Source organism: Pristiophorus japonicus, chromosome 10 (assembly GCF_044704955.1).
Source record: "Pristiophorus japonicus isolate sPriJap1 chromosome 10, sPriJap1.hap1, whole genome shotgun sequence".
In the NCBI taxonomy this organism is placed as follows: domain Eukaryota; kingdom Metazoa; phylum Chordata; class Chondrichthyes; family Pristiophoridae; genus Pristiophorus; species Pristiophorus japonicus.
This window is the reverse complement of record NC_091986.1, coordinates 154,495,466-154,519,933: the sequence shown is the minus strand read 5'-3', so window position 1 is coordinate 154,519,933 and position 24,468 is coordinate 154,495,466. Positions and strand designations below refer to the sequence as shown.

The 24,468-nt window shown below is 42.4% G+C and overlaps 1 protein-coding gene across 2 annotated transcripts in view; it reads right to left on the bottom strand.

Annotated features, from left to right (window-relative positions):
- The window catches only part of ift88 (intraflagellar transport 88 homolog), a 145,060-nt gene that overhangs the window by 98,375 nt on the left and 22,217 nt on the right, over positions 1–24,468 (bottom strand). For both annotated transcript variants that reach the window (XM_070892193.1, XM_070892194.1), the window contains exons 6-12: positions 20,313–20,382; positions 17,495–17,564; positions 15,739–15,829; positions 13,337–13,441; positions 12,872–12,974; positions 6,072–6,186; positions 3,914–4,145 (exon numbers count right to left, since the gene is read on the bottom strand). In XM_070892193.1, coding sequence (XP_070748294.1) covers positions 3,914–4,145; positions 6,072–6,186; positions 12,872–12,974; positions 13,337–13,441; positions 15,739–15,829; positions 17,495–17,564; positions 20,313–20,382 — 786 coding nt within the window. The remainder of the gene's footprint in view (positions 1–3,913; positions 4,146–6,071; positions 6,187–12,871; positions 12,975–13,336; positions 13,442–15,738; positions 15,830–17,494; positions 17,565–20,312; positions 20,383–24,468) is intronic.

Below are 24,468 nucleotides of genomic sequence, written 5' to 3'. Positions count from 1 at the left end.
GCCGCGGAATTGCCCTTACCGGAGGCACTACAGGAAGCACTACGTGGATGCTCCACGTAGAGCTGACGCGCTTCAATGCCCCTTCCCTTCGATTAAAGGGGAGGGCTGCAGAGCATTCTGGAAGGCCTCTGATGGCCTCCACTGGGCCACCAGGGTAGGTTGTAACTGGGCCTACAGCCCAGCATCGAAGACGCTAGGGCTGCCATCGTAGAGCCAACCCGAGAGTTGGCAAGCAAAAGAAGATGGCAGCCCGGGGAGCTGATATGACTTCTGCTCGCGCCAGCCTCACGGCCAACAGGGCAATTTCCCCCACAGGGTGTTAAGGCTTCAGCGCAGGGTGGTGAAGGGTCGCCGGTTGTGTGATGGCCCGGGGCGTGCACTGCCATGGCAGCATTTCTGCAAACTTCCGGGCAATTTCCCGGGAGATGGTAGCACCCCGCCTCCCCCAAGCGAAAAGTCTCCTCTGTCCCATGAGCGCCTCCTGGAGGCACTAACGGAACAATAAAAGGGACAATTTCACCCCCGCTATGTACACAAGAACAAGAAGGAACTATCAAAATAGGAGCTAATAAAATGTCAATTGTATAAATTACATCTCTTGAGTGTTTGGGGAGAATAGATTTTCTAATAGAACAGTCCCAACATAGGTCTCCAAGCCTCATACTGACTGACAAAAGAGATAAACTCACATGGTTCTCTACTATTTCTACTGACACACCCGATATCTACTGTCCATTTGTTCATCACCTCAAAGGATATTTAAGGAGGCTGAAAATGGAGTGAATAGGCAGTCTGCATTAATAGCAACTGGATCCAGGCAAATTATGACAGCAGTGGAAAGTACTCTGCCCAATCATCCCATGTTCTGCATCTCGAGGGCATGAGTCAATGACAAGAGGAAAAAAAATCAGTAAATAAACATGCTCCTTTCTTTTCCTTTGTAACATAAGTAACAGACTGGCGTAACCAAAATAAAGTGCATACATCACTCAGGATTGCAGGATCGTGTCAGTCAATAATTCTAAACTTAGCATACACAGACTCAAATTAAGTTACATCAAATGAGCAGAAATGGCTTGCCCTGTAATGTAAATACAATGATCTATGAAACAAATGTACTTAAGCAGCTGTTCTAAGAAAAGGCACAGGGTCTCAAAGGAAATCTAATTAATCCAAACAACTGCTCGGCACCATTTAATCAACCGTGCAGACGCCAATCGCCCCATAGCAAGACTTCCATAATCAGTAATTTGAATTTGTGTCAAAATCACTCACTGCCACTTGTCCTCCAGTTTCAGACTACATCTATCTCTCTCGTATATATCAACAGATATCCTGCGGCATCAATCACGGCGAGTCAGAGATATGCTGCTTTATAAGGGCAGAAGCATTCAACCATAACAACACACAGCTTTATTTTAATCAATCCCCCCACCTGGTGGGAACGATGTGGGCGAGGATTTCAGATGGTGGGATGGGTCATTCTTGATGTGTTCCCACCCTCCACTATCTTAACTTATCATAGAGCATGCTCGGGAGGACCGCCCACCTCAAGTAGGCGTGACCTACTTTACACTGGGAAGTCGTAGCCCGATGACGTCAATAGCACCGAGACAGCATTTTAACTTCCAGACTATATATACTGTACACACACATACGCTTAATTTAAATTATCTGACTACTTTTTGAGCACTCAATTCCTACTTTTCTGTGTTATTTATGTTGTCTAATTTGAATTACTGAATAATTTGAATTTTTGGTACACAAAAAAGAATGAATTGTCAACAGTATTGTATTTACACAACAAATATGTAAAATCATTAGATGATTTATAAAACAAGCGTAATTTCTTTAAAGAACCTCTAAAAAATGTTGGCAATCACTGATCTTTGTTATTGCTTTGTCTGGGTCAACAATGAAACCAGTCACGTGAAAAACTGCCTTCCTCACAGTACAAAAGTTACCAGCTCGACAGCTATCAATCAACACTAATTAGTATTGCTGTAGTAACAATTATTAAAAATAATTAATACCAAGTACCTACGGCAGAGCCCAAAGATAATGGGCCCAAGTTTCCTCCGAGCTGGGCGCCCGTTTTTCGCGCCTAAAACGGTGCCAGAAAAAAAACGCGCTATTCTCGAGCGCTTTGCAGCTTCTTGTCTGTTTGGCGCGGCGCCCAGGGGGGCGGAGCCTACACTCGCGCCGATTTTGTAAGTGGGAGGGGGCGGGTACTATTTAAGTTAGTTTTTTTCCTGCCGGCAACGCTGCGTTGGAGCATTCGCGCATGCTCAGTGTGAAAAAAAACATTGGCACTCGGCCATTTTTGTAATTCTTTGTAGCTGTTTAATTTTTGAACATTTTTTAATAAAAGCACATTGCCATCAGCACATCAGCACTGAGGCTACCCTTCTCACTGTCTCCTTCCCCTCCCCACCCTTCACGGCAACAAACGGCTGTCTCCTTCCCCTCCCTCCCCTCCACAACAACCCGCTGTCTCCTTCCCCTCCCTCCCCTCCACGGCAACCCGCTGTCTCCTTCCCCTCCCTCCCCTCCACAACAACAAACGGCTGTCTCCTTCCCCTCCCTCCCCTCCGCGGCAACAACCCGCTGTCTCCTTCCCCTCCCTCCCCTCCACAACAACAACCCGCTGTCTCCTTCCCCTCCCTCCCCTCCACAACAACAACCCGCTGTCTCCTTCCCCTCCCTCCCCTCCACAACAACAACCCGCTGTCTCCTTCCCCTCCCTCCCCTCCGCGGCAACAACCCGCTGTCTCCTTCCCCTCCCTCCCCTCCACAACAACCCGCTGTCTCCTTCCCCTCCCTCCCCTCCACAACAACAACCCGCTGTCTCCTTCCCCTCCCTCCCCTCCGCGGCAACAACCCGCTGTCTCTTTCCCCTCCCTCCCCTCCGCGGCAACAACCCGCTGTCTCCTTCCCCTCCCTCCCCTCCGCGGCAACAACCCGCTGTCTCCTTCCCCTCCCTCCCCTCCGCGGCAACAACCCGCTGTCTCCTTCCCCTCCCCGGCAACAAACGGCTGTCTCCTTCCCCTCCCTCCCCTCCACAACAACGAACCACTTTCTCCCCCCCCCCCCCTCCCGCTCAGCGACACGAACGGCTTTCTCCACCACCCCCCCGCGCTTAGCGGCACGAACGGCTTTCTCCTCCCTCCCCCTCTCCCGCTCAGCGGCACGAACGACTTTCTCCTCCCCCCCCCCCCCCTCCTGCTCAGCGGCACGAACGGCTGCAGAATTCTCCCTGGTTGAAGCACTTTCACACAGGTAGGAAGATGGTTTATTTAATCTTTTCTTTGCTTATAAATGTTTATTCAGGTTGGATTTATTTGTATAATATTTGTAGAAGTATAAATAAGGATTTATTGTAGAATTTAATGAGTTCCCTTCCCCCCCCCTCCCCCCCCACCTCGTTCTGGACGCCTAATTTGTAACCTGCGCCTGATTTTTTAATGTGTAGAACAGGTTTTTCCAGTTCTACAAAAATCTTCACTTGCTCCATTCTACTTTAGTTTGGAGTCCGTTTTCACTGTGGAAACTTTCAAATCAGGCGTCAGTGGCCGGACACGCCCCCTTTTGAAGAAAAAATTCTGTTCCAAAGTAGAACTGTTCTACCTGACTAGAATTGCAGAAAAAAAAATGTGGAGAATTGCGATTTCTAAGATAGTCCGTTCTCCACCAGTTGCTCCTAAAAATCAGGCGCAAATCATGTGGAAACTTGGGCCCAATATCTTGAATAGATAATAAATAAGGAGACACATAATTGTCTTTGTTCTTCATATTAATTTTGACTTTTAAACCAGAAATAAGTCCATATTTTTTAAAACGTTTCTTGTAAGTTTACATAGATAATCAGTATGCATCCAGTACCTTATTGCCATTTAATTTTAAATTTACTTACATTAGGCGGAATGTATTTGTCATCTTCATCAATTCCAAGTGGGACCACTATCAGTTTCTGGAATGCTTTCTTCATCTTTTCACGATCACCAATGGCAAAGTAGCACAGAATGAGGTTAAAGCTGGTTTTTAAATTTGGGCTTTCACTCATAATATGCTCAAAGGAGGTGATAGCATCAGTGTACTGTCCCATTTTGACAAACACAACACCAATGTTCTGCATTATTTTAATCCTAATTAAATAGAAAAAAAATGCAGTCTGTCAAAAAGGAGCAGCTAACATTCAATACTAAAGCAGCATTCAATAATACATCGTCTAATCTGTAAGAGCCAACGAATAAAGATTTTATATAACAATTTTTTTTCTGTATTTGACTAAAAGATTGTCAATGATTTTAAATTACAATTGCTATTTAAATGAGCCTTCAGGAGGTATTGTATTCAGAAGGCTCTCTTGACCCCTCCACTGTTTCTAAATTGTCAGATTGCTTGTCTCACATCCAGTACTGGAAATTTCCTCCTACTGCATATTGGGAAGACCGAAGCCATTGACTTCAGCCCCGCCACAAGCTCTGTTCCCTAGTCATCAACTCCATCCCTCTCCTTGACAACTATCTGAGGCTGAACCAGACCATTCGCAACCTTGGCGTCGTATTTGACCCCGAGATGAGCTCCGCCTACATATCTGTGCCATCACCTAGACCGCCTACTTCTACCTCTGCAACATCACTTGACACAGCCCCGCCTCAGCTCGTCTGCTGCTGAAACCCTCATCCATGCCTCTGTTACCTCGAGTCTTGACTATTCCAATACTCTCACTGCCAGCCTCACATTTTCCACCCTCCATAAATATGAGCTCATCCAAAACCCTGCAGCCCGTATCCTAACTCACACCAAGTCCTGTTCACCCATCACCCCTGTGCTCGTTGACCTACATTGGCTTCCGGTAGAGCAACACATCAATTTTAAAATTCTGATCCTTGTTTTCAAATCCCTCTACAGCCTCGCCCCTCCCTATCTCTGTAACCTCCTCCAGTCCTACAACCCTCCAAGATCTCTGCGCTCCTCCAATTCTGGCCTCTTGTGCATCCCCGATTTTAATCAATCCACCATTGGTGACCATTCTTTCAGCTGCCTAGGCCCTAAACTCTGGAATTCCTTCCCAAATCGTCTCCAACTCTCTCTCTCTTCCTTTAAGCTGCTCCTTTAAACCTACCTCTTTGACCAAGCTTTTGGTCATCTGTCTTAATTCTCCTTATGTGACTTGGTGTTAAATTTTGTTTTATAATGTTCTTGTAAAGTGCCTTGGGACATTTTATTACATTAATGGCATTACATAATACAAGTTGTTGTTGTATCATTTTATATTGTTCCTTTACAAACTCTGATTCAATTATATTTTAAATGCATTATAGTCTCTGCCTCAATAGCCACTTATGGCCAAACATTCCATGTTCTACTCGCATGCTGCATGAAAAAAAAACCTTCTAATTTCCCTCTTTGATCTCAGTCTATGCTCCTCGTTACCAATTCACCAAGCAGTGGAAACAATCTTTCACCATTTACCTTCTCAACACCTTTCATTATTCTTAACACCTCTATTGGATCCCTCTTAACCTTCTCTGTTGCACTTTTTCAGCCTTTCTTCATAACTATAACCTCTCATTTCTAATATCATTCTGCAGAAGCATTATCAGACAGAATCTGACATTGAGCCATTTAAAAAGATATTAGGACAGATCAAAAAGATAGGTTTTAAGGAGAGCGAAAGCACCACAAAGTCATATAGACCAGAAAATACGAGATGTAATCCCAGGACTGTGCTGAATTAGCTTAACTCATCCAGGGCAACAGTTGAGGCATTACAACTGACCTCAGCACTTTGAGTAACAAAGAAGAAAAAAATAATAGACCAGGGTTCCATCTTCTGATTTCTATTCAGTAACCTCTGCTGGAAAGCACATGCATAGATGTTTCATTGGGGCATGGTTAGGCTCAGCTGCAATGATCTCCACAGTAAAATAACCTCTAAATACTGACGCAGGAAAAGAGCAGAAAAAAATTGGAAAAAACAAATAATTATGCTATACACTTACAACTTTTTTTGAGGGGGTGGGGGAAAGATGCTGCTTCACCATATTAGTTTTGCTAACACGCACCTCATCTCCTTATGGGAACTTGATATCTGATCCAGTGCCATTCGGTAAAATTTTATTGCCTTGGGATAATTTCTTTGCTTGAAGTAAATATTTGCCATGTTTACCTTCAGCCGACCTACCAGAAAAAGTAACATTTTAAAAACACTTTTATGAAAGCGGTCTTTTGCAGAAGAAAGAATATTGAAATGTTTAAGTTATAGAAACTTCATAAGTTATAGAGCCTTCAGCCATCGTCAATTTATTAACTATGACAGCTCTTTATAATCCAAGTTCCTGCCCTTTCTCCATGTCCCTTAATATCCTTACTTCCCCCTTTAAACATCTCAACTGATATTGTATCTGTGGTCTTCTAGGTAGTACATTCCACATTTTCATAATTCTTCATTTGAATATGTTTTTCTGGATTCACTTTTAACCAGCTTAGTGCAAATTCTAAGATTATGTATTCTTATTCTGGATTCACTTACTGGAAGGAACAGTAGTTCCCTACCTATCCTGTCAATTCCCTTCAAAATTTGAATCTCTCAGTCAGAACACCCCTTAACTTCCTCCTCTCTAGTGAATGCAACCCAAGACCCATAGCTAAGACATTTCTTACCATGTATCAACCCCGTGAATGGCTGTTTGATTTCAACTTTTCATCATATATATTAATCACTTTAATGAAGGAATAAAGAGTTCTATATCCAAGTTTGCAGATAACACTAAGGCCGCGATTTCGCATACCAAGGTGGATTCAGTGCGGTTGAGGTGGGTGGCGAGCTGCGACCCCGCTGCTCGTCTCCATGCCGCTTCCTCCACGACTTTCCCCCGAAGGGGCATGTTAAGCCCGCCCTGAGAGGTTCCCGGCCAATTAAAAGGAAGCGGGTCTGATGATGTCATTTGATGACGCGTCATCAGCTGGTTTCCTTAAAGGGACTATGTCCACATTGATTGTGACAGTTGTCCTGTCAAGTGTTCTGAAGCATTGAGGAGCTGCAAAAACTGATAAGGACTGCACAAAGGCTGCACCCAGGCTCTTCCATGACTTCCTCCAGATGCTTATGGAGGGAGTCGCAGCACGCAGAAAGGTTCTCTTCCCTTCCAATGAGCAGAAGAGACCTCCCCAGGATACCAACGCAGCCTGGTTGCACATCGCACAGGAGGGCACAAACAGAGATGTGGTCAGGAGGAGCTGGCTGCAGTGGCTCAAACCTTTCAATGATCTCAGTAGATCACGAAACGTCACTCAACTTCATCCTCCTGTGCCACTCATTACATCCCTATCACTCTGCCTTCCCTACCCTACTCCTGCACATCTTTACTCACACCAACTTACCATGCAGCTCCACCCATCCCTCGCTCTCTATCTACATTATCATATCCCTATCTCACTAGCCACCCCTCACACTCACCCTCATCCTTGTCCAAACATACCAACTAACAACACACAAGGGTAGGCGCTTGGGTCTTTTAGCCAATGTTCATGTAAAGTTTCCATTAATGTGTTCTCAAACATTGAAATCTTTATTTTCAACACTTTGCATTCTTGGACAGATTTGTGTGCTCCTTTGGAAGTGGCTTAGTGAGTTGTAATGAATGGTGAGACATTACGGTACCCCCTGTAATGGTGATGAATGTGAAAGGAATGGTTTGGGCATTGTAAGGATGCTTTATGGTGCTGATGTGGGGTGATGCCAACCTGGCACATCGTGTGGCAGCCACGGTGTACAGCATCAAGTGAAGTAAATCTGGCCATGGTAAGGCCTGGTCTCGCGGGCAGCAATGTGGTCTGTGTCCTGAGCAGCATCAGGTGATTGCGGAGAAGGTTGGTGTTGTTGTTGGTGATGCTGGTATGCCTGGTGATGTTGGTGTTGGGGCTGATCGTCGTGGGATTCTGAGGACAAAAGTGAGATATTTTCAAGGGCACCGATGCTGCTGGAATAGATGGCAGGTAAAGTTGAGATGACAGAAGCGATCTGTCAATGGTAAGAGAGGTTGCTCCAAGGAGGTGACAGTGGATAGAGAGTTTACTCCAAACACTTCCAACCTTCCTAAAGCTGAAAAGTGTATTTCAAATCCTGAAGGCTCCAGCTTCTAACATTGGAAAGTGAACATCTGTGAAATGTTAGCTTTTATACCACTTTTGTAGCTGTCACCTATTCAGAGGAATGGAGAGTCATTGAAAACCCGACCTACTTACCTGACGTGATCCCAGAGTGCCGTGAAACTCGTCAAAAAGCTGGAAAAATGGTAAGTAGATGGTAAAATGCTATTTAAGTACCTTTTAACAACCTCTTAGCTATTTCAATTGGCTCACCCTCACTTAGTGTCGGGTCTGTAAAGCGCAAGCAGGAAACTGACACAGAGGTGGGTTCACAGCGGGATCCGGAACCAATGTCAATCCTTTAAATTGACAGTGGGCCCGCCTCCAAACCTGCCCTCTGAGCGCTGGCAAAATTCCAGCCTAAGTTAGGAGACACAGTAATTCGTGTAGATAGGAGGAGAAGGTTACAAAGGGTTGTAGACAGACTAAATGAGTGGGCAAAACTATTGCAGATGGAATTCCATGTGGGGCAGTGGGGAAGTGTGAAGTCATCCACTTTGGATCTGAGAAAGACAAATTAGAATATTTTCTTAATGTTGAGAGGCTAGGAGATATGGAGCAAAGGGATTTAGGTATGCATGTTCACAAATCACTAAAAGCTGGTGCACAAGTACAAAATGTAATCAAAAAGGTTTCTGACCTTTATCTCTAGGTCACTGGAATTCAAAAGTGAAGATGTGATACTTCAATTGCAGAGCCTTGGTCAGGCCCCATCTGGAGTAGTGTGTTCAGTTTTGGGTACCAAACCTCAAGAAAGGTAATATTGGCCTTGGTGGGGGTACAGCGCAGATTCACCAGAACAAGGTTAAATTATGAGGACAGCTTGCACAAACGTGATTTGTATTCCCTTGAGTCGAGAAGGTTTTGAGGGGTAATATAATTTAGGTGTTTAAAATTCTAAAGAGATTCAATAGTGTAAATACAGAGAAACTATTTCCTCTGGTGGGGTAATCCAGAACAAGCTGCCATACTATTAAAATTAGAGCTGGGTTATTTAGTAGTGAAATCAGGAAATGTTTTTTCACACAAATGGTAGTGGAATTCTGGAACTCTTTCCCTCAAAAGGCTGTGGCTTCTAGGCCAACTGAAAATTTCAAGACTCAAATTGATAGATTTTTGTTGTGTAAGAGTATCAACGCATATGAAACAAAGCCGAGTTAATGGAGTTGAGATACAGATCAGCCATGATCTAATTGAATGACGGGACATTTAGAAAGAAAGACTTGGATTTATATAGCGCCTTTCACGACCACCGGCCATATCAAAGTGCTTTACAGCGTAATTTAGATTACAGAGCAAGCATGTTCTAGTCAATGCATAGTTATTTCCTTAATGCCACTTAAGTTCACTGTACATAATATTCAACCTCATAAGAAAATCTATTGCTATTTACAAAACGTAACATTGGCATAGACCATATGTCTTTGGAAGGATTGATATAATTCTTAACAATTACACAGGAACATAGGAACAGAGGAGTTGGCCATTCAGCCCCTTTTGACCATCAGAATTTCCCTCCATTTCTAAAATGAACAATTGGATTCATTCCAAGGTAGTCATCAGTGCACTTATGTTTCTTCTGACTGCAGTAACTAAAATCATGCAGCTGATCACCTTATTTTAAACTTTACTTTTTACTATCAGAATGTCATGACTTTATGAAAAAGGATGAGATCAGATTAGATCTAAAATGGCCACCAATGTTGCTCAGAATTTATTGCAACTACAAATGTGAAATCATTCCAGCAACACTAAGGTTTAGAGTTTTCAACCATCAAAATCTCACTCCCTTTCAAGAATATGTAAATCTGATTACATTTAAAATACTAAATTTCTTTATGGATTACTGCATGCCTCATAGTGCAACTTTCTTGATATCTTGTTTCTTAAATGATGCAAACAGACTCTGTGCAATAATTGAAATACATCTATCAGTAACAACTACTTGTCACAAACAATGGCATTGTAAAGGCAAGTGTTCCTATAAAATGTTACTCTCGCCTTTTTAAAATTATATTTTCACAATCTGCCGCTGAACTAGGATTTTAGGGATACTTCACTCTCAGTCACTTCTGTGATCTAAGGAGCAACAGTTTATGTTATAACCTGAAAGATGCAAACAATTCTTTAATTAACAATAATTAAAACTTGTCTCTAAGTGGATTTATTTCTTTAAAAATGAAAAGTATAATTTATTCTAGTAAGCGCTCAACCACTTTACGGTGCAAGTGTTGTTCTGAGGAAAGGTCACCGGTCTGAAATGTTAACTCTGTTTCTCTCTCCATGGATGCAGCCTGACCTGCTGAGTATTTCCAACATTTTCTGTTTTTATTTCGGATTTCCAGCATCTGCAGTACGAACATATGAACAATGACGGACAGGTAAAAACCATCTGATCCATCGAGCCTGTCCCACACCATTGCGATACCTTGTGTATCACAACATATATACTCCACCATACCCGAAACCATGTGATCTCGTGGGAGAGGCAAAAAAAGATTTAAAACCCAGGCCAATTTGGGAAAAAAAGTCTGGGAAATTCCTCTCCGACCCCTCTAGGCGATCGAAACTAGTCCAGGAGATCACTCTGGCCTTGAATTCCCTGCAGTACCTACCTTCTGTAAGTGGTGATTTCCGCCCCAGCCAGTAGCAAATCCAGCTTTTGCTTAAAGGAATTCAGCAAGTCTGCATCCATCACACGAAACAGAAGCTTGTCCCACAGGTCTATTATTCTCTGGGAAAAGAATCACCTCCTGACGTCTAACCTAGATCTAGCCCTATACAACTTAAATTTGTGATCTCTGGTCCTGCCTAACCTATTTAATTGAAATAAACTGTCAGCTAGAACACTGTCTATTCCCCTCATTATCTTATAAACCTCAATCAGATCTCCCCTAAGTCTACGCTGCTCTAAGTCCCAACTCTTTTAGCCTATCTTGAGAACTAAGATGCTTTAGACTTGGAATTAGTCTAGTGACCCTTTTCTGCACCCTTTCTAGAGCTTCAATATCACCCACCAGGTGAGGAGACCAAAACTGGACACAATATTCCAAGTGCAGCCTGACTAAGGAGAAAACAGTATGCCTCGTCTTATACTCAATTGTCCTGTGGATACTCCCCAACGCCCTATTTACACTAGCTATCGCTGCACAATATTGCTCATGTACCTTTAAGGATGTATGCACTAGAATGCCCAAATCTCTTTCTATCGCCACCATCTTTAATGCCTTTTGCTTTTGTATTTGTTGTTATATATATTTCTCATCTACATGTTGCCCCTTGGTGACATCATCTGAAAACACAGCGTCAGTTTCCACATGTGCGCTGATGATACACAGCTCTACCTCATTACCACTTCTCTCGACCCCTCCGCTGTCTCTAAATTGGCAGACTGCTTGTCTGACATCCAGTTCTGGATGAAATTTTCTCCAACTGAATGTTGGGAAGACCAAAACCATTGTTTTCAATTCTCGCCACAAACTCCATTCCCTAGCCTCTCCCTCTCCCCAACTTCTGTCTAAGGCTGAACCATACTATTCACAACCTTGGTGTTATATTTGACCTTGAAATGAGATTTTGGCCACATATCTGCAGTATAACTAAGACCGCCAATTTCCACCTCCATAACATCGCCCGTCTCCGCCCTTGCCTCAGCTCGTCCACTGCTGAAGCCCTGATCCATGCCTTTGTTACCTCTAGACTTGATTATACCAACACACTCCTGGCTGGCCTCTTACATTCTACCCTACGTAAACTAGAGGTGATCCAAAAATCGGCTGCCCATGTCCTAACTTGCACCAAGTTCTGCTCACCCATCACCCCTGTGCTTGCTGACCTCCAGTGGCTCCCAGTTAAGCTATGTCTCAATTTCAAAAAACTCATCCTTGTTTTCAAATCCCTCTATGGCCTCGCCCCTCTCTATCTCTGTAATCTCTTTTAGCCCCACATCCCCCTGAGATGTCTGCGTTCCTCTAATTCTGCCCTCTTGAGCATCCCTGATTATAATCGCACAACCATTGGTGGTCGTGCCTTCAGCTGCCAAGACCCTAAGCTCTGGAATTCCTAGCCTGAACCTCTCCGCCAATCTACCTCTCTTTCCTCCTTCAAGATGCTCCTTAAAACCCACCTCTTTGACCAAGCTTTTGGTCACTTACCCTCATAATACTCCTGTGAAGCGCCTTGGAATGTTTCTCTACGTTAAAGGCGCTATATAAATACAAGTTGTTGTTGTATATCTGCTTCATAATATACTGCCACCAATTACTGGAGATTACTTCACTCACATAAACCAGTGGCAACAGCGAAGACTATTTTCTAACATGGCTATGGTTAAAGTTAATCAATCATCATATTTAAAGAACATAAGATATAGGAGCAGGAGTAGGCCATAGAGCCCCTCCAGCCTGCTCCGGCATTTAATATGATCATGGCTGATCAGATCATGGACTCAGGTCCACTTCCCTGCCCGCTCCCCATAACCCCTTATTGGTTAAGAAACTGTCTATCTCGGTCTTAAATTTATTCAATGTCCCGGCTTCCATAGCTCTCTTAGTAATAGTTCTAAGGATATAATTAAAAGCAATGTATCGTCAATAGCTTCAAAACTCTTGATGAAATCACAATATGACAGATATACAGTAAAGTGTAACTCAAAACAATAAATCATCTTAATATTAAAGATGTCTTTTTTAAATGTACTATATATCAATCTTACCTGCATTATTGAACATCTTGTTTTTTACTATCACCTGATAGGTATTTAATGCTTCTGCATACATGTCATTGGCTGCATACTGGCTGGCTAAATTGAAAAGCACCTAAGGAAAATACATTCACGATCAAAAATAAAACTGGACTATTTTAATACTTTCACTAAAGAATCAACTCAAAGCATTATAATTTAAAAAATATTACTGCATTGTACTTTATTACAACTCCATCAGTACATTTCCAAACAAATTAATTTCATATTAACCATAACTGAAGTTGAGGAATTATCAACATTTTCAATAGCATATACTTGAAAATGCTATTAAATGTTTGCTAAAGCACAAGAAAACCCATATTCTGGTAATCACGGTTAAGCATCATATTAAGCTATGCCTCAATTTCAAAAAACTAATTTTAATCACACGAAGCATTTCAGAAGGAAATGGTTGTCATTCAATATCCAACTCACTGAATAAGTAAGATCCAGATTGATGTGATCTGCAGATGCTGTTTGCTCTCGCTGTCTCACCAGTATCCTTTCCTTTCTCCCTGCTTCCTTTGCCTTTTCCAGAGCCTGTATCAATATAAAAGGAATTATGTACTGTTTAAAAGTTTGAGTCTAAGTATCAGATATGTCTAAAAGAAAACTACTGAAAACTCAACAGGTTCCGCAACTATTTTGGAACTCCTTATTTGGCACTAAGTACTACAAACAAATGAATCTATATGCAATGTTAACACTGGAAAAAAAAAATAGGATAGTCTGGTCTAGGTGCTCCTACTCAGTCAAGTATAGAGTCGCACTGGCAGATGCATGTGACAAAGACATCTATTGCGTCTCAGTCAGGGAATTAGGCATGTAAAAAAAGATAACTTAATAATGGGCAGACCAACAACTTACATTTGTATAATACCTTTAATGTAGCAAAAGGTCTCAATGTCACAGAGGCAAAAACAATTGAACACCAAACAGTGGTAAGACAATGGTAAAGGCATGATTAAGAAAGCACATTCTAAGGCAGCTTCTGAAAAATGGGAGAGCATACGATCATATGAAAAATGATGGACAGGATGGTCCATCCATCCTGTCCCAAACAGTTGTGATGAGTTATGCATCCCATTCATACACTTCCCACCCTATCTGGAGCCATGTAATCACCCAGGAAAGGCAAAAATACATGTTAAAAACTCCAGGTCAATTGGGGAGGGGGAAAAAAAATCTGGAAAATGTATTTCCAACCCTCCCTAGACAAGCAAATGAATCTAGGAGAATACTCTGGCCCTGATTACTGTTACATGGTACCCATCTCTTATACGAGGTGATCTCCACCCCAATCTGAAACAGGTTCAGCTCTCATTTGAAGGAATACAGCAAACCAGCATTCACTGCACATTGATGAAATTAATGCATTGTGGATAGGGATCCAAACAAGACTGGCAAGGACAGAAATAACTGGGAGAGTTAGTGCATGATTGGGGAGTTTGACAAGTTACATTCTGTGACTGAGAAAATTTGGGTACCAGCAAGGACAGCTTTGAAATAACAGAGTTTGTAGGTCACAAAAGCATAGATAAATATTTCAGCAGCAATAGCAGCGAGGTAGAGGTATGATGCTGTCCCTAAACCACTGTCTTGCTATCTCCCTTCTTTCAAAAGCCTCCTCTAAATCTGCTTCTTTGATCATGCCTTTGGTCACCACAGCTAACCCTCTTTCTTTTCTCCTTGTAGCACTGCTCGGCATCCAGTTGTTTTCGCATCTGTGAAGCACTTTGGGATGTCTAGTGTGACAGGAAGCAGATGACGTTGTGGAGGTGAAACCAGGCTGCCTTCGTGAGGTTGCGCATCGTCGGGCTCAGCCTGAGTGAGCTGACAGGGAGAGTAATTGAGCTGAAGATTTTTTGCTGGGAGCAGACAGGATTGCTTTGGTCTTTTCATTATTAAGCTGCCAAGAGATGTTGTTGGTTAAGCACTTGGGCAGCACAATGATGGGTGAGGAGTGTAAGTGATGGCAAAGAAGAAACTGTGTTTTTATTATTTGCATTAAACTCGTTTTCATATATCAATTTTGCAGTTTATAAAAGAAGCATATTTAAGTAACAAAGAACCAGCACTTATATAGCACCTTTCATGTCCTCAGGACCTTGCAAACCAATTCACAGTCAATTAATTACTTCTGAAGTGTAGTCACTGTTGTTTTGTAGGCAAATGACAGCCACTTTGTGCACAGCAAGATCCTACAAATGATAATAAGATTAATAACGTTAAACCTATTTTGATGGTGTTGGGTGCGGGATGAATGTTGATCAAAAGTGCCATGCCATTTTTTATATCCAGCTGAACAAACAGATGGGGCCTTGGTTCAATGTCTCGAGTGAAAGACAAGACTGCTAATAATGCAGCACTCCCTCAGTACTGTAACTTAAGTGTCAGCCAAGATCATATGCTCAAGTCCTGGAGTAGAGTTTGTACCCACAACCTCTGATTCAGAGGTGAGAGTACCACCACTGAGAAAAGCTAACTCTTCCTGCTGAAATTTACCACGTCTAGAACTGTTGTTCTCTTTAGAAAATTTTACATGTTCAGAATTTAACTCACAGCATAAAATATGGAATTTTGTGATCACCTGCACTGGTTTCGATCGCCTGTGAGGGTCAGAGAGGAATTTGTCAGATTATTTTTTAATTCATTGACTCTGGGTTTTTCCCTGTTTTGTCGTCTCTCCCAGGAGATTACATGACTGCAGGGGGAGTGGGGTGGGATTTGTCCAGTCATGATGCTCCAGCCAACATGAGGTGTGGGCAGGCTTGATGGGTCAGCTGACTGTCAATTTTGTATGTTCGTACAACATGTTCAGCAGGTGGGATTCTTACCAACTGTAGGTCACCACGTCCATTCGCAATGCAACTTTCTTCAATCAACTCATTCACAGTCTTCTCTAAATTCTTGACCTTTTCTTCTGGCCTAAAAAAAGATTGTATGGGAAGCATAATTATAAATTTTGGTGAGAGCTATAATGATTTGCATCAGACAACCAAAAATGTTCTGCATTAAATATTGCTTTGGAATCTGTTACCGAGTTGCCAAAAAATTTTATAATATCTGGTCCTACAACAAAAATATATTTCAAAAGCTATTCAGAAAATTTTCTAGACCATCTGATTAAGTGAAAATAATTGAAAGTGGAAAGGAAATATAAATGCAACTATGAATTTAGGACCATCAAAAAGTTGCAGAATAAACAATCTGGAAGCAAAAAGGTGTGCTATTGTTCCACTTGGATGAATACATTGGCATTGTTTCCAGCTGCAAGTCTGCAAGTATACTATTTCTAAAATTAAATTTAAACCTAAACTGCATATACTGTATAATAATAAAAATCATCACTTGATCCTAGTAACATTAGAGTGTAGTATATTTTGTCAAGTACAGTACTATGCATATTTTACGCACAATTTGTGTATCGTTCTACTCTATACAGAACAAAATATTATATCCAAAGGACTAACCCAACCATATAATGCACAAATGGTGCAAGGCATAATTCAGCCAGGTTAGCGGCTTGTATCGTTTTTTATGTTAATTTGTTCTTGGGATGTGGGTGATACTGGCAAGGCAGAATTTATTGTCCATTCCTGGATACCCTGTGGATATAAGAGTCAACCGCGTAGCGTGGGATTGTAGTCACGAGTAGACCAGACCAGGTAAGGGTGGCAGGCTCCATTCCCTTCCGACATCCGAGTTGGGTTTTTATGATAATCTGGTAGTTTACATGATCATTTTCTTTCTGTTGCCAGAGTTATTAGAAATGAACTTTCATTTCTATAGCATCTTTCACAACCTCAGGAAATCCCAAAGCGATTTACAGCTAACAAAGTACTTTTTAAAGTGTAGTCACTGTTGTACTATATTAAATGCGTACAGCCAATTTGCGCACAGCAAGATCCCACCAATAGCAATGTGATAATGACCAGATAATCTGTGATGTTGATTGAGGGATAAATACTGGCCAGAACACCAGGGAGAACTCCACTCCTCTTCTTCGATTAGTGCCATAGGATCTTTTACTCCCACCTGAGAGGGAAGACAGGGCTTCTGTTAAATGTCTCATCTGAAAGATGGCACCTTCGACAGTGCAGCGCTACCTCTGTACTGTACTGAAGTGCCTGCCTGGATTATGTGCTCAAGTCTCCGAAATGGAGCTCTGAGGCAAGAGTGTTACCAGTCAATAGAGAGTAAAATCGGATGGGCTGTAAAACGGTCAGTCGACCCGATCCCGTCACTTTTAACACGTAGCCATTAAGCATCATCTAAGTGGAGAGCAGAAAGGAAAATGTGGTGGGGAAGACTGCAGGTCAGTAAAGGAACATCCCTGATTTTCCTCTCATGAATGGAAGAAAAAGCAAGCAGGTTCTATAATAGACATGTAATTCTCCCTGACTGATTTTCTCTCTGCGCTCTGTCCAGAAGATGCTTAATGCCCAGGCAGTAAGGATGATAATCTACCTCAATGTTACAAAGAAGATCTGCTGTATTATTCAGTGAATAATTAACTATTATTGAGGGGTACATTTATTTATTCTAAGTTAAGATATATATGTTATGAAGTAGTTTTGTACTCTAACTTACGTGTCTTCATTCTTTGTTTCTAGAGGAGCAGCAGGACCTCTCGATTGTCCCAGTGGATCAAATGCAGAGCCTGAAGTAAACAAAATATGAAAATTTTAAAAGCCTATGATGAAATGCTGCCTTTACTTTCAAACAAGGTATCCCAGGCAAAATTAATAACTCTGACATAACTGATATGAAAGTCCTAGATAGGCTAAAATTACATGTGATAATCAATTCCATTATTTTACATGATACTGAAGTAAAACTGAGTCTGTAGTTCCCTGACTTTGATTTGTCACCCTTTTGAATATACATCATCATCATCATCATAGGCAGTCCCTCAAAACGAGGATGACTTGTTTCCACGCCGAAAATGGATGAGTTCACAGGTGTTTCAATGATATTCCGGATCCCGAACTACACGATGAAAGGTGGAAGATGCCTGTGCATGGATTTTTTTAACGTGTGGTGCTCGTTGCACCCCAGCCACCACACGGGCTTGACAGAGCTAGGTCTTGGTCCAGTGGCAAGGATTAACCAAGACGACTGGAGACCAGCTCTGCTGCACGGACCTAGTGTGCACACATATCGCATGTGGGCTGGCCCGTGCTGCCCCTGGGCCCACGCCTCTTCTGGGCCCCAAACCTTCGCCTCTCCTGGGCCCCAATCACATCCTTCTATGAACTCTTGCTGCTCCTTCATCCCGACCTCGCCGCTCCTGCTGCATCTGCCCACACTGCAATCAGCCATTGCCCTCCTGCAGCAGCACGCGCTGCTCCCTGCAGTGGCATGCCGCCGCACATTGCTCCCTCTAATGGCCCTAGCCTGCTGATGGTCTTGCAGGCCGAGACCGCACCGATTGCCAGGCCGGGCCGCCGCATGCTGCTCTCTCTAATTGCCCGGGCCTGCTGATGGTCTTGCAGGCCGGGACCGCGCCGAATTCTGGGCTGGGCCACCACACGTTGCTCCCTCTAATGGCCTCGGCCATAGAAGTTACGACACAGAAACCGACCCGTTGGCCCAAGTGGTCTGTGACGGTTTTTACCCTCCATGCAAGTAAATAGTTCCAATCACGTTTATCCATCCTGTTCCCATATCCCTTCAACCTCTTTTCCTTCATCCAGCTTTCAATTAAATCTTGGATGTCGACATAGTTTTTGTCTCACTACAAACCATGGAAGTGAATTCCATAGTTTCACAACTCTCTTGTATATAGAAGCTCCTCCTGCCCTCTATTCTAAATAATATACATAGAAGTTCTGAAACAAAAAGCATGTAAAATAATGGAATTGATTATCAGATGTAATTTGAAGACTATCTGCACAATAATAACAACCATTTATCCGTGGGGAAATTATCTCGTGTGCTAAAGGAGACTAGGGAAGAAATTTGTGAGGCATTGACAATCATGATCAGAGAGTCACTGGACACTGGGGATGTATCAGTAGATTGGAAACAGGTCAATATGTCCCATATTTTAAAAGGATAGGAGAGGGTAGATAGAAGCAGACTTCCAGTAGTTGACAGGTTAAGAACTAAGGGTCATAGATGCAAGATTAAATGCAAGAGATTTAGAATAGAGGGCAGGAGGAGCTTCTATATACAAGAGAGTTGTGAGACTATGGAATTCACTTCCATGGTTTGTAGTTGAGGCAAAAACTATGTCGACATCCAAGATTTAATTGAAAGCTGGATGAAGGAAAAGAGGGTGATGGGATATGGAAACAGAATGGGTAAATGTGATTAGAACTATTTACTTGTATGGAGGGTAAAAACCGACACAGACCACTTGGGCCAACTGATCGGTTTCTGTGTCGTAACTTCTATGTATATTCAAAAAGGTGACAAATCAAAGTCAGGGAACTACAGACCCAGTACAGACCTAGTACCATGTAAAATAATGGAATTGATTATCTGATGTAATTTGAAGACTATCTGTATAATAATAATTTAATTAACAACTAACATGGATTAAAAAGGAAAATATCCTAACTGACCAATTTGCTCAACTTCTTTGAGGAAATAACATCCCAAGTGGACTGTAGTAAGCTCCATGACATGCTGTACCTACACTTTCGCAATCCATTTGAGAACCTTCCATGCAGAGAGTTCTTAGTTAAGTTCAAAGCTATAGGCAATCAGATAAACCATAGGAATTGAAATTGATCGAAGAGGAAAAATTATGGTACTTGTTAGGAGTTATGTTAGAATTCAGGATGGGGGGATGGTGGGGGGCAGGGGGGGAGAGTGGGTTCACCCAGGGATCAGGGTTGGGACCATTACTGTTTCTATTTATAACAATGATTTGAACTCAGAAAACCAATGCAAAATGGTCTAAGAGGTGATCTTACAGAGCTGTACAAGATTGGAAATGATATGGAAAAGGTAAATGTAGAAAATGATTTTAAATTGAAAATGTAGAACAAGCGGGGGTCACAAGCAACGTTCCCTTTAAACTGCGTGGCTGCGTATTGCAGCCCGGGACCAGCTTTTTCAATGTTAAATTTCATGCTTGCACGAAACTGTGAATGGGCCACGCAGTCCCTCAAAGGGGCTGCGTATCCCCATAAATTAGGGGGAACATTGGTCACAAGTTAAATCAGTAAAAGGCAACTTCAGGACTGACATCAGGATGCTCTTCTTCACACAAACAGTGATCAGTAGATGGAATGAACTTCCAGATAAAGCAGAAGAAGTGAAAATTCTGGAATCATTTAAGGACCAATTGCATGCTACAATGAGGGGATGCAAGGTTTTCTTGGATGGATTGCTGAAATAAACTGAATGGCCTCCCTGATCCCTAATTATCTTGTGACAAATTTCAAACTAAACAAACCTCTGTAAGCTGCAGAAGTATAGCCAGCTGCACGCACTGCTGTCATAGGTCTAGCAACAGAAATTCCATCCTTAAAAATTAAATGTAAACAACTCAGTCATTCTTCATTTTGAAAGTGGATTTTATCAAAGCATTTTACCATACGTAAATGGGAAAAAAATCATAACATCACTCTCTTTAAAACATGTAAATACGAATAACATGGCAAAGATGAAAAAACCCATTAAATGAAAATGTAGAAAACTAGTCGCTGTCCCATGGCCTTGCACACAGATAGTCAACGCTAAGTGTCATTCTCGGGTCAGAGAGGATAATTGGAATAAGGGGGAGAAAGAGGAAGGGGAAGAAATAGGGTACATGTGGAGGAGGAGGACAGAAAGAGGGAGGAGGTGGAAGGAAATGTATCTCAGCAGGGAAAGGATAGTGAAAATGCCTTAGGGGTGGGGAAGTAGGAAGTTATCCTCGGGGGAAATGTCTCAGTTGGGGAGAGGGGGAAATCCAAAGAGGTTTCTGATTTAATTAATTAATTATCCTCCAGCCCTACAACCTTCCGAGAACTCTGCATTCCTCCAATTCTGGCCTCTTGTGCATTCCCGATTTCCGTCGCCTCTCCATTGGAGGCTGTACCTTCAGCTGTCAAGGCTCTAAACTGTGGGATTCCTTGCCTAAACCATTCCACTTCTCTACCTCTCTCTCCTGCTTTAAGATGCTCCTTAAATCTTTTTGACCAAACTTTTAGTCACCTGTCCTAATATCTCCTTATGTGGCTAGGTGTCAAAGTTTGTCTGATAACAGTCCTGTGAATCAACTTAGGAAATTCTACGACGTTAAAGGTGCTATATGGGATTAAAGGGGCAGCGGCTCGTGAATATAAAGTTGGCTGAGCAACAGAAAGCAGACAGCAGCGATGAACAGTTGTTTTGCAGACTAGAGGGAAGTGTGCAGTGATGTCTCCCAGGGATCGGTGTTGGGACCACCGCTCTTTTTGATATATATATTAATGACCTAGACTTGGGTATTTATACCGGGCATAATTTCAAAGTTTGCAGATGGCACAAAACTCAGAAATGTAATAAACAATGAGGAGGATAGTAACAGACTTGAGGAGAACATAAACAGATTGGTGAAATAGAGAGACACATGGCAGATGAAATTATGCGCCGGCAACCAGAGGACACAGATTTAAGGTAATTGGCAAAGAACCATGGTGACATGAGTTGTTATGATTTGGAATGCACTGCCTGAAAGGGTGGTGGAAGCAGATTCAGTAATAACTTTCAAACAGCAATCACGTCAAAAATGTCCTTTTCTTTTGCGCATGCGCAGAGGGGGGTGGGTCATCATTTTTTCAGTGCAGACATTAGGCTCCACTCCCCAAAGCTAAAGGACACACTGCGGGGTGCCAAATGGGACTAATTAGATAGCTCTTTCAAAGATGGCTTCCTTCTGTCCTATATCATTCTATGATTCTATGAGATAAATGCAAGTTGTTAATTTGAAGAGGCCACACTTTTTAAAATCAGTATCCCAATTTTTAGATTAATATGGCCTGGTATCAAAAACAAATAGTTAGCACTACTTTAAAAAAAATAATAGTTTCCGATTTTTAGAATTTTGAATAGGCCCTGATTTTTTTTAAAAATCATTCAATCACAATATTTTTTAAGACTGATAGGCCCCGTTTTAAAAAATTAATATGCCACAATTTTTTTAACGAACAACGTAATTGGTCCCGACTTTTATCTTTCTGTGCAGATTCCAGCGGGAACGAGCACTTGATTACTGTACAGGCACTGAGATGCACGTTACTAACATTTGTAACACTTCATATTGACAATCCCTATCACAATGCCACCTACTGGCATAACAAGTAAAGTATTGAATTTTGTGACCCACTTACCATTTATAATACATAACTGGTCAATCTCCCATGGCATTGCACATGGGAAGTCAACACCAAGGGCAATATTTATCTAAGCAGCTTAAGTGGTGGATAACTGGACTAAGTTGGGGAATGGGGATGAGGGGATAGGGGAGATAGAGGAATAAACCGGCCTTTTTCAGAATGGCAGGCAGTGACTAGTGGGGTACCGCAAGGTTCAGTCCTGGGACCCCAGCTATTTATAATATATATTAATGATTTAGACGAAGGAATTGAATGTAATATCTCCAAGTTTACAGATGACACTAAGCTGGGTGGCAGTGTGAGCTGTGAGAAGGATGCCAAGAGGCTGCAGAGTGACTTGGACAGGTTAGGAGAGTGGGCAAATGCATGGCAGATGCAGCATAATGTAGATAAATATGAGGTTATTCACTTTGGTGGCAAAAACAGGAAGGCAGAATATTATCTGAATGGTGACAGATTAGGAAAAGGGGAGGTGCAACGAGACCTGGGTGTCATGGTACATCAGTCATTCAAAGTTGGCATGCAAGTACAGCAGGCGATGACAAAGGCAAATGGCATGTTGGCCTTCATAGCAAGAGGATTTGAGTATAGGAGCAGGGAGGTCTTACTGCAGTTGTACAGGGCCTTGGTGAGGCCACACCTTAAATATTGTGTAGAGTTTTGGTCTCCTAATCTGAGGAAGGACATTCTTGCTATTGAGGGAGTGCAGCGAAGGTTCACCAGACTGATTCCCGGGATGGCAGGACTGACATATGAAGAAAGACTGGATCGACTCAGCTTATATTCACTGGATTAAGAAAAATGAGAGGGGATCTCAAAGAAACATATAAAATTCTGACGGCATTGGACAGGTTAGATGCAGGAAGAATGTTCCCAATGTTGGGGAAGTCCAGAACCAGGGGTCACAGTCTAAGGATAAGGGATAAGCCATTTAGGACCGAGATGAGGAGAAACTTCTTCACTCAGAGAATTGTGAACCTGTGGAATTCTCTACCGCAGAGAGTTGTTGATGCCAGTTCATTAGATATATTCAAAAGGGAGTTAGATGTGGCCCTTACGGCTAAAGGGATCAAAGGGTATGGAGAGAAAGCAGGAATGGGATACTGAAGTTGCATGATCAGCCATGATCATATTAAATGGTGGTGCAGGCTCGAAGGGTCAAATGGCCTACTCCTGCACCTATTTTCTATGTTTCTATGAAGTAGGAGCGTCAACGGAGTAGGAGAGGGTGGATGAAGGGAAGAGCAGAGTAGGTAGGACGGAAGAGGAGAATAAGTAGGGAGGAAGAGGAGGGTAGGAGGGAAAAGAGCGTATAGAAGGGAAGAGGGCAAGGTCCAGAGAATTCAGTTAATGGAGGTCGTGGGGGTTAATGTACAGGAAGCTATCAGGTGTGGGGTAAAGGAGTCCTGAGGAAGGGGAATATCGATCAGCAGGCCAGGAGGAGTTGAAGGCATGGGGAAGTCATCTAGCAGAGGATGGCAGGTCGAGTCATGAGAAAGTTAGCCAGCAATGAACAGAAAATCCAGCCAGCGGGAGTGGAACATGGAATACATGGAATGGGAACCATTGGCAGACACCTATCACAATGGGTAAATACTTGGGGCTAGAAATTCGGTTCTCGGAGATAATTGTATTTTTTCGCCCAAATTATCATTATGACAATGCTAACGCAATGCGCAGTAAATTCGAGCTTCAATTTGCGCAGCGTTAAAAATCGGCGTTGCACGAGGATTCGTGGCACAAACTGCGAATTTTCTGCAACTTTACTCCAAGGCCGATACCACTGCAAGTTGCGCCTAGGGAGGGGGGAAAACACCAAAAAATTGCAAAAAACAAAAAATTTAAAAAACCACAAAACATTCACAAGACACTTAACTAGTGACTATCTGCAAAAGAATTAAAAAATAAAAACTTTAACTTACCTTTTTTTGCAGGTCTTCATACTACCGCTGATCTAAGAGCTGCAACACAGCTTTTTCCTTGGCGTTTTTTTTTGTCCTAAATATGGGTGTGCTCGGAGCCAAATTTTTGGCGAATGCGATTATTTTGAGTCTTGCACAGCGGCACACCTCTCTCCAGTGGTATTTGAAAAGCACTCCCGCAAGACTTCTCTGAATTTAATGGCGAAATATCGCCAAAGAAACGGTTGCAAGGTCGGCAAATGTTTAGCCCTTGAAGTGGAAAAATATGCAGGGCTATGGGAAAAGAGTAGGAGGGTGTGGCTAATTGGATAGCTCTTTCAAACAGCCG